This window comes from Hoplias malabaricus, chromosome 7, assembly GCF_029633855.1.
Source record: "Hoplias malabaricus isolate fHopMal1 chromosome 7, fHopMal1.hap1, whole genome shotgun sequence".
Taxonomy (NCBI): Eukaryota; Metazoa; Chordata; class Actinopteri; order Characiformes; family Erythrinidae; genus Hoplias; species Hoplias malabaricus.
The window spans coordinates 14,825,481-14,836,917 of NC_089806.1; the positions used below are offsets into that span (position 1 = coordinate 14,825,481).

Sequence of the window (11,437 nt, forward strand, 5' to 3'; positions counted from 1 at the left end):
TAACAGTAAAAACTGAATTAGGACTTATATCGCTGGTGTCATTTTAGGCTAAAACGGCTTGTCATTTGCATAAACAGGTTCTCTTCGTTCTCTTGCCCCCTCCGGCCAGCCACGCCCTCTCAGTGTAAAACCTAGGGGCGGGGTCTGTCGCCATCGCAACGGTGACGTATTCTCTCGCAGTCTCATTTGTGTAAAACCCGTGGCGTGGGCTAGGTCCCGCCTCTGCATCCCGCACTTTTACGATTAGTGGTCAATTCAGTTGCTTCAACGACTCTGGACTTTAGAAAGCGTTCTGATTGGGTGGTTGAATCGCTGACCACGCCCTCATATTCTCAGGTTCGGTTGGACGTTTATCGAAGTCTTTTCTCCCTGCAGAGAGCCGAGCCGAGCTGAGCTGTGGGACCCTGGAGTTGGAGAGCCAGCTCGGTGAGGTTTATTTAACTCTCCTCTCACTCCACCGAAAGATAATGCGGTGTATTTCGATTTAGTCGCTGTTTCAAACCGGCGTGGTATGTTATAATATGAAGAGGAAAACGAAAGCTGTCAGAAAATACCTCCCAACTAGCCACATAGCTGCTAACAGACCTGGGAAAGCGTCAACACGCTCGACTCGCAGCGGTTCACTGAAGGTCTCAGATAGGAGCCGGACGGTCTGGCGATACACCGTAGTCTTGGTCAATTCTGTCAGAAGTTAGTAAGGAATGTGAAAAACAGAATGCTTTTGTGAGCGCGTCGTTGATTTCGTATTTGAAGAGAATCTAAAAGCTGCAAGTTTCACTGAAAAGCGCGCTGGGTTAATTTAGTCTTCTTTGGTTGGATTTAGTGCCATTGAACACGTGAATACATTAACAGATACGTTTGGCGTTCTCCATTTGATTCGTTGACCTTAAAGTGCCTGTGTGGTTTCATGTGTCACAAAAGTAATTCTCAAAAGCCACGAGAATTGCTTTAACCTCTCTTTATTCCTTAAACATATTTGTTTAAGGAATAAAGTGTTTCTGTTCCTTTACGACTCATATATGCAAAATATACCCCTTCTGGCTGTGTCTCATTCAGCCTGAAACAGTCTTTAAAACTTCAGTCTAAATGGGCAACGCTAAACTGCTATGGGCTAAATAGGAAGACAATAAAATATATTTCTTTAACATTGTCATGGTAAGTATGGGTTGGCAGTATGATAATTTGTAGTTATTCTGATAAAATATTTGCTTTTATGATATTGCTGTTACAGAAACCTTTGGAGTAACTAGATATTTCATTAAAACGAGAACATATATAGTTTATTTTGATTAAGTGCATTCATTTATTTAACGTCTGTGACCACATATCCAGTTTAGGGTCGCGGTGGGTCCGGAGCCTACCCGGAATCACTGAGTGCAAGGCAGGAACAAGCCCTGGAGGGGTCACCACTCCTTGACAGGACGACACTCACACCTATGGACACTTGTGTCACCAATCCACCTACCAACATGTGTTTATTTGGACCATGGGAGGAAACCGGAGCACCCGGTGGAAACCCACGCGGACACTGGGAGAACACCACACTCCTCACAGACAGTCACCCGGAGCGGGACTCAAACCCACAACCTCCTGGAGCTGTGTGACTGCGACACTACCTGCTGTGCCACCGTACCATACATTAGATTTAGTGCAGTTGAATAAAACTAATTGTGCTTTAAAACTGTTCAGTTTTTCGTGATGATATTTGAAAGTAGCATTATTAGTGGATTGTGTCTGTGTCAAACAAACACGAGTATTGTGTGTCATGAAAATGTCTCTTGTTGATATTGGATAATATATGCAGAGGTAGTTGAATTGCTCGATCTCCCATCCATTTTGAACATGCTGTGCTACCATATTTATATAATATAATAAGTTATTTTCATATGCTGATTCCTAATTTGGTATGTATTTAAAAATATTTTATTAGTGGCAGTGGCCAAGACAGAAAATCACCTGTCTGTTAAAATTTAAAGGTCTAAATTCATGTACTTTGTTGCTAACAGGTACTCACTGTTAGTGTGTTTATTTATTTATTTTTTCTCCCTTCAAAATTTCAGTTATTTAACTATTCTTTTTTTTGTCATGCAGGTGCTTGGATCTTGGATAATTCCTGAGGTTGCTTTCTTTTTACTCGCCAGGGTCCGTTCTCTCCCGCCCACCTCTTCACACGTTTTTTCCTTATTCTTTTTTTTACTGGACTTACTGGCGTTAGTAATTAAGATCCATAGTTTGATTGCTAGCTGCTGATAAAACCATGGATAAAGTGGATCTCATTCAGAAGGCCAAGTTGGCAGAGCAGGCAGAGCGCTATGACGATATGGCGTGTGCCATGAAGGCAGTTACAGAGCAGGGTGCTGAGCTGACGAACGAAGAGAGGAACCTGCTGTCTGTCGCCTACAAAAATGTGGTTGGGGCACGGAGATCGGCATGGAGGGTCATCTCAAGCATTGAGCAAAAAACGGACGAAGGTGACAAGAAGCTTCAAATGGCCAAGGAGTACAGAGAGAAAGTGGAATGTGAGCTACGTGAAATTTGCAATGACGTGTTGGTAAGTTGAACCTGGGTGGTTGTTTGGAATGCAATATTTTGTACTTAGCACTGGCCAAGTACAGACATTTACAGTCAAAGATCCTACAAAGTTAATCTGCTTGGCTATTGATGTATGTCAGCTGCCACTGGATGACAACCCAAAAGGAAAAGATAGTATAACATTAAATTGGTTATGGTTGATTCAGTGATTAAATGTGTCAGCTTCTATACTGCTACTTAATCACTGTGGCTCCAAAATTATAATAATACAAAAAATATTCTAGAATAATACAATGTATAATATTTTGAATCTTACATTTGCAAAGTTCCTTGATGCTTTTGCTGTCTGTAGTTTAAATGTCCTGTATATTTGTGTTGTATACTTTACTACCACAAGGCAGAAACAACTTTACAGGACCCTGCTAACAGACTGTTTTTCAGCGTTAGCCAATCATCATTAGTCCTTGTCCCTGTGGACTTGTACAGATTGTCCAGTGTGTAGAAAAGGTTCCTGATCTGCCTTGTTAAAAGAAAGCTATCGTGATGGAGACGATGGTTCTCTGGAGCAATCCAGTGATTGATTCTGTGAATGTGATGCAGAGGCAAATGACCTCCCCTTTCATATGCTCACAATCAATATAGCATTGCAGACAAAATGCTGCGTCTCTCCTTATGGATCCAGTGACTTAGATTCTATTTAGTATGTGCTAGGTTTGTTTAATGAGAGAACATTCTTTCGCAATAAGTATCTTATTAATGTAAAGAATGACGCATGATCTTTTAGGAGCAGATTCATATAATTATCAAAGATGTCTTGAATTTTATATGATGTGTCAAGCTAAAAAAAGCATGAAGTGATTAAGATGAGTGCCTTGCTCCCTTTTCATGAATAAATCAGCCTAGACTGCCAGTTAAATACTTCTGCTGTTTCAGTGGCTGTGTCATAAGTTATCTAACAGTTGTTCTTGTTTAGTTTTGCACAGTTTGCCCTAGAAAGTGACAGAATACTTTCTCTAACACCTGCTAGATCTGAAAGGTGTGAGAAGACAGCAGTAGCTTGTCTCAGCTTACCTGCTTCAGCCCCCTAGTGTTGGCTCACATCCTCCCACACACACAGGCTTCCCACATGCACATGTGCTGTGGAGAAGGATTAGTGTAGCTAATGTTTCTTGCTCTATTTGTATGGTGGATATGTGAATTGTTTTCTTGTGATGCAGGTGGTGTTTGTAGTCTATTCTTAACTTGCTCCATGGTGCTGAGCTAAGGAAGCGTGTCAGTGTTTTCTGATTATAAATAGACCATTGAGGTAGAATACTACATGTGGTTTGTATGTGCTGTTTGTGCAATGCATTTCAGTCTCAATATGTAACATTCCAATGGAATTCATTTTAAACATTGTAATCCTGCAACTTCTTTTTGAACAGAACAAAAAAGTCACAAATCACTTTTGCAGTGGAATTAGTACAAGTGACATGCATGATATGTCTCATTCATTTGCCTTGCTGCATCCCCAGTCAAGACATGATTTAATGTGTGGTGTTTTTGCTGTGACTTCTGCCACGCTAGCTGCTAGGCACTTAACTCCAATATATATTACAAAAATAGACATGACAGCCTTTTTTAAAAATATATGCTTGTACATTAAAATTGCAGAAATAGTTACAAACATGACAGCTATGGTGAGATTTGTGTTACCTGCTTTCCTCCTGCAAGTTGTTTGATAATGAATTTCCACTGATCTACATTATCTATCCTGAAACAGATTGTATTAATGAAAATGTATTACATTAAATGTAGTGATTCTGTATGTAATGTATGCAGCTGATTAAGTACAGTGTCGTCACATGCTTCTTTTACCCACTTTGTTCAGACAATGTAAACCTCGTAAAAGGATATCATTCTGCATAGATATTTGGTAAAATTTAGTCAAAATGGCTGGGTCAGAATATGTGGTGAGCTTGTATATGACTGATTGATTAACCTTAAACATGATTTTTGTTCTTGGCTGTGGTGGAGATTACTTACTGTATATAGTCTTGTTTCTTTGTGAGGAAGCTGTGCCAGGCTCATGAGGTTCCTGACTTTTGCTTGGTTGAGTCTATACTGAAGGCCTTTTGGTTTTCTTCCCTTAAATTCTGATATGGTGGCATTTTTAAACCCCTGGAGATGGACATGTTTCATTACATCTACTGCCAAGGTACCACTACATAGAGCTGTTGATATTGATTGAACTGTTAATTGAGAAATCTATTAATTCTGACAAGAAATCAGAGAATTTCAAACTGCCAAGTGATCAAGTAGACTTAACAGAACAATTATAAAACCATGCATAACCCTGTAGAGACTTCAGCAAACAGAGCAAACAACGAAGAGTTTCAAAAGAAAACTGCTTAAAAATAGACGTCCTTTAGAGACCAGTAATAAAATGTATGTTTTGTCATCATGCAAATTTATAACTAATCATTTCAGATTATGTGAGAAAATAAATATTTTTTTATCTGAACGTCTGCACATAATGATGTATTTTAAAGAAATTATTTCACAGTTTTAATGCACAGAATCTAAATTGTATTTACTCTTGCCCATAGATGCTTGGTGAAAAAAGTGAGATTTAAATGTTTGAAGTTAACATTTGTCGAGTGATGACTTGCTCTTTAGTAAGTTACAAACCATCATATGCGTTTTCAGGGCGTGAGTGAAAGAAAAAGGTTACAGGGGTTAGACTGCTTGTGCATCAGTGCCGTAGTCCTTCAACTGTAAAGTGCAGGTGTTTATCTGGAAATAACGAATGGTCAGATGAATTGATTTTGACCTGAGCAGCGCTGCAGTTTTTAAAAGGTCACATTCTGTTTAGAGTACAAACTCTTGTCCATTTCTCACTTTTGTCAGGCTGCTGTGTCATTCTTATGTGAAGGGCAATTTTAGGCTAAAATTGACCTTAGACGAAAAGGGCTGGGTTTTCACACAGGATGTCTGCAGACCTTCCTCCACCAGTCGATTTTGCACACCATGCACAATGTGTATGTTTATATTTGTGTTTGCTCTTGGTTTGTGCGTTTTCTTCGTGATGTTTTAACTTCACACACCGTTATACCAACATCCTGTATGTGATCTTCAAGGATCAGATTTTACTGAACATTACGTATTACACAGATTATCAGAGGGGTGTGACAGGTTTTATTTTGTTTTTGGATATTGTACATGATTCTCCAGAATCACAACAAGACATTCATTCACATATTTAAAGCACATGTGAAGAGGACTATATTTTAAATGTTGTTGTGAATATCGACATATGAAATTATATACAAACCAATATGTACTTTTACATTTCTCTTTTTTTAGGGGCTCCTGGGCAAATATTTGATTGAAAATGCTTCTAATGCTGAGAGCAAAGTCTTCTATTTAAAGATGAAGGGTGACTACTACAGATATCTTGCAGAGGTTGCCTCGGGGGATGATAAGAAGGGTAAGTGTAATTTGTGCTGCTGTTCTCAACCAAGCATCTTGGTTCGTTGTTTGATCTAGAACGGGGATGACCAAACATGTTCCTTCCAGGCAGCAGTCGACATCATTAAACACAAGTGATTAAAATAATTATGTAATTGGCTAGGCTTCATGGATTGGAAGATGCTTATATGGTAAAACATACAAAAAAAGTACTACAACTTATAATATTATAATATGGATGGATGGATAGATATCCTAAAGCCAAAACTAAACAACGTTGCTCAGCATTGTCTATGCATTCTGCTCATCTGCAGTATAGTAAAATGTCTATTCTAATATAACGTGTTATATTAGAATATAACAAGTGTGTGTGTATATATATATATATATATATATAATATACTTGTTATATTCTAATATAACACTTGATATATATATCAAGTGTATATATCCTTTTATTGTGCGTCCCTGCTATGGTATGGCAACATGTAGTTTCGAATGCAGCCAGAGTATTAAAGAGGGAAACTTTCTGCAGATCTGTGGCCCTGAAGAAACCCAGTTTAACACCCCTTATCTAGAATGAACACTGGAGGACATCATAAAGATACAGAAAAGGCAAGAATATCAGAGTTGTGTATTTATTGTTAAAAAGGCTGTGTAGAACAGCAAAAAAATGATGTTTTTTAAGGAGCTTTTTTATTATTATTATTATTATTAATGATGATTTATGCAACCGCGACCTGAAATGGATAAATGTTAAGAATGATGATGATGATGATGATTATTATTATTTATGCATTTATTAATAATTCTATTGTTAGATAATATTTCCATAGCATATTTATTTACATTGGTACAAAAGGTACAATGGTTTATCTTAAATTACTCTGAAAGAAAAAGCTCATATTATGATACCTACTCAGAGTAACAGATGCTGTGGTAAACCCAAATATGATTTGATTAAAATAAACTTAACTTGGAATATTATTTAAATGTTTAATAACTTTAAGGATATAATCACTAACAGCACATGAGCATCACATTTAAAGGCAAATCAACTGGGTTGTGTGGAGAGAGGCCATGTGAGCACAACATTCGGTTACTTGCCTAAGGGGAAATTAGGCATGCAGGCTTAATTCAAGATGAATACATTTGGATTCCAAATATGGTTGAGGAGCATATCAGTGCCTTGGGCCTTCTTTTGCTGTCAGTGAGTCAGACCTCTGCCCTCTGCCCAGCTGGAGTAAGCTTTTTGCCTGGGTACCTTCTTCTAGCCCCCTTTCTATATAGCCCTCTGGCTTTCTAGCATGCCAGAGAGCAACTGCTGTTATACAAGCCCAATTTAGCAGTTTCTTCCTCATTGCTGTTGTTAGATGTAGAAGATGTGAGAGACTAGTAAACTATGATGATGTATAGCCCATTTGTGGCTCAAGATTTCCTATGAATTAAAGATCATTTATATATCATTTTTGACCGTATAGACCATTTTTTATATTTTGGTCCTTTATATTGTATTGTTCCATAGAGCAATTAGGCATGCCAAACTAAAGAGTAAATGCATGTAAGTAATTTCTAAGTATTAATGAAATTTAAATCTTATCTTCGATTTCATTACCAGTTTTTTATTTTTTTTAATTTTTTTTATTTTTTGTGGTGGCAATTTGTTTTGGGATTTCGTGCAGTTTGGGACTCTGAACTGGAAACTTGAGACATTATGCTAGTCAGATGTGTATAATGATATTTATTTTTTTATTTTTAATACTGCAAAAGATAAAATAATAAATCAAAATGTCTGATTGTTTGTCATTTATATATGTTCCTTATCCATTTAGAAACGATATCCAACTCTCAGGGGGCCTACCAGGATGCATTTGACATTAGTAAGAAGGAGATGCAACCCACGCACCCTATCCGTCTGGGCCTGGCTCTCAACTTCTCTGTGTTTTTTTATGAAATCCTCAACTCTCCAGAGCAGGCTTGTTCCCTGGCTAAGCAGGTGAGTGACCCCTCCTTGGCTACAAAGCAGTCTTACTGTACCTGTGGAGCCTGTGTTATGTTATTTTTATTTTTTTTGGTCTTAATTTATAAAATGTTTTCACAGTTTTCAGCATAGGTGGAGACTAAAAAGCATTTTTTTAGCTGTGAATCACCATTAACATCACAGATTAATTCAAAGCTAGTCTTTTTAATGTGCTCTAGTGTGTAACTCGTAGCTTAAGCTTTGGAGGCATACAGACCATACAGCAGGCTAAAAAGTTGTGTTTATGCAAAATTCTGATTCTGTTCCTTTTAGGCTTTTGATGAAGCCATTGCAGAGCTTGATACGCTGAATGAAGACTCATACAAAGACAGCACACTCATCATGCAGCTGCTTAGAGACAACCTCACAGTAAGTCACTCGCACACATACTACTATAGTTAAGAAATGGGCCACAACCTTAACGCAGTGTTCAACGTTAACTTCTTGTATTTTTAAGTGTTATTCAGATATGAAAGCACAAACGTGCTAACTACTTAAGACTATTTATTCTAAAAATAAGTGTTTGTTCCCACAATATACTTTAACGTCCTTTTGCTGTAAATAAGCAGGTTTTCATAACAAACAATTCATAAAGATCTAATAAAGGTTTCATTAAAAAAACAAAACATTTCACCTTAAATTATTTTTCCATTTTAAATCAAGTCTTTGGTAACATTTTATTAATAAACTGTGTTATCTTCATCCTTGTGTGTGATATACTGTTGTAACTAGCTTGGTTTTAACCAAAAAAAAAATAATTCTGCCGAATTCTACGAACTTGACAAAACATCTCAGGTACGGGGGGGGGGGGGGGGTGTCAGGATAAACGCATGATATCTGAGTATTTCATAAAGGAATAAAGCTGATGACTCACTTAGTATTTGCACTTAGCTGACATTTTCCTGTGTGCCTCTCTTTAATGTTGTCAACAAAAAATATAATGCTTTTTCTAATATTGTTTTGACTGGGTAAACGAATGGATAAGAGAATTCTTGCTTGACGAGGGGTTCAATATTAAGGTGACTTGAGTTTGAATTCAATTATGATGTTCTGTGAACACATTACGCCTTCTATCCCCAACTTGAATTTGACCAACTGTTGCGTTTGACTTTCCCCAGGTGTTCAAAAAATTGTTTTTGTTAAACCCTGTTTAAAGTCATCTTAAAATGAAAACCGCCTTTGGTAACTCCTGTCCTTGTTCATAGTAAAAAGAATTCTTTATACCACATTATTGTACTGGCAAAATAATTCTTATCCCTTAATCTTCTGTCAAAGTGTAATGATGAATTTGGTCTGTCCCTCTTATACGTTTTCTGATTTTGATAATAGTATGTAAGGAAACATAATATTAACCAATGATATCATGCTTCACTTCCTTTTAAACACCAGCTGTTCTTAAACCAAACAACTAAGCTCAGATTGTCCTTAATACTGTTTCACTTTGACAATTCTATCCATTCCGTTTGCATCAGTATGATTAAAAACTGAAAAACCATTTTCGCAGATGAAACAACAGGAATTGTCATGTTTATATAATATCTAAATTGAAAATTCTACTATTATATAAAGAAAAACCTTCAGAAATGATGTCTCTGAGTGCAACATTTCTCTTTTCAGTTATGGACATCAACAGAAGAAGGTGACGGGGGCAATGGAGGAGATAACTAAGACCTGCATGTTTTCTCCACAGATTAAAAGAAAAAGGAAAAAAAATGTTTTTTACACATATTCAGTCCTTATTCATTCACTTATGATCATTCTAGCCCTGTAAACCCATAATCATTATCAATGAGCTGTGCGTAAGGAAAATTCCAATCATAATGACCCCCCCCCCCCCCCCCCCTCCCCACTTGGCTTGTGGTTATGAGGATCAAAGTATGTTAAAGTAACTCCTGCATTTCTTGATTTTGTGGCTTTGTCATCTTGGCCTTTATGTGCAGTGTCTGCTGTAGAAAAGTATTAGCCTCACATAATGTCAACAGTTCATTGATTGTGAGAGAACAACTAGTGTATGTCCACTGCAAATCTGGTGAATTATAATTGTTAGTAACATGCACAGACAGCCTCAGGCTGTTTATTTTCTTATTTGCCACTTGTCAGCAAAATCTTGTGGATGATCTTAGTGTTGACTTAATCACTCCTTTATTTTAGTACTGTTCAGATGAAAAGCTGCTGTTTTACTAACTAAAACTCCTAGTCACTGCTTAGTCATTTTTTTTCCTCTCCCATTCAGTGGGCTCTTTCAGCCAGGTCTTGAAAGTCACAAAAGGAAACACCCTTTCCTACTCACAAAATTCACTTTGTGTTACTTTTAAGCATGTCAAGTGCACCACTTAATTAAGGCTAATAATACACCAAAACAGTCAAAAGATTAAAAATAAAACAAAGTTCATGCATGCCCGTTTTTCAGTGTACACTTGTATGGAATATGGCATACACACTGCTCCACGGTTAGGGTAAATACTTTCATTGCAGGTTTGTGCACATGTTGGAGATGTTTGATTTGTCCGGTGATGTCGATAGATATTCGGCCCACTGTTGTGTTTTTGCTTATCATGGATTGTAGTACCCAAGAGCCTTGTGAAAATGTTAAAATGCCCTATGTAACAGCTGTGTAACCTGAATTAAAATGAATTTTATAAATCATACTTTCAGTCGCATTATTATTATTATTAGTTTATTTAGATTTGTTGATATTCCATTTTATGGAAGTGTTTACACCCACTTAAAACACATAAAATAACAAGAAGTGATAAGATTTCTGCACTTCTGTGTAATACTGGTTTTAGACATGTTATCTCATTTCAAATGCACCTCTGATAAGTTTTCCTGACTGTGTTTATGTGATAGGCTTCAGAAATTTACCATATTTACACCATGATCTTTGTGAAAAATGAATTCATAAACATCAAGTGCAAAACAAGTATGTATCTTGTATATTTCCCATATGTTAACACAATTTTGTTATTTTGAAAAACTATAAGTATAAAGACCTCAAATTAATTCCCTTAAAAATAGGGATTGGTAATACTCTTGATTAATCCTGATGACTCTTTTTGAGACCTGATGCTTGCATGATGGTACTGATGTTGACCTGGCTCCATGTCACCAATAAGTTATTTAGCGCCTGTAAGGTGTGAGGTTGTGTTTAAATAAATCGGACTTGTTCTTTCATCGTATCACGTAGATGCTCTATCTTACTGAGGTGGGAAGTTGGCAGGCCCAGTCAGTTGTCATGTCTCACTAATTCGCCGTGAACTGTTTTGAAACACTCAAGCAAATAACAGTAAACGAAGTTTGTTAAGGCACCGGAGAAAAACTTATTTATCACGTAAAACACCAGAAAACATTTTTTAAAAAATGGGTCTGAGCATGCGCAGAGCTGCATAGTCGCACATTTCGACATATTCCTCAGAACACCGGATATCACAGGAT

At 37.1% G+C, this 11,437-nt stretch overlaps 1 protein-coding gene across 1 annotated transcript; it reads left to right on the forward strand.

The window, feature by feature from the left end:
• The first annotated feature begins 285 nt into the window (after positions 1–285).
• On the forward strand, positions 286–10,641 carry ywhaqa (tyrosine 3-monooxygenase/tryptophan 5-monooxygenase activation protein, theta polypeptide a). Its single transcript, XM_066676536.1, has 6 exons — positions 286–426; positions 2,092–2,551; positions 5,878–6,001; positions 7,815–7,978; positions 8,276–8,371; positions 9,620–10,641. The coding sequence occupies exons 2-6, from the start codon at positions 2,258–2,260 to the stop codon at positions 9,668–9,670; spliced, it is 729 nt and encodes a 242-aa protein (XP_066532633.1). The 5' UTR covers positions 286–426; positions 2,092–2,257; the 3' UTR covers positions 9,671–10,641.
• Positions 10,642–11,437: the final 796 nt, after the last annotated feature.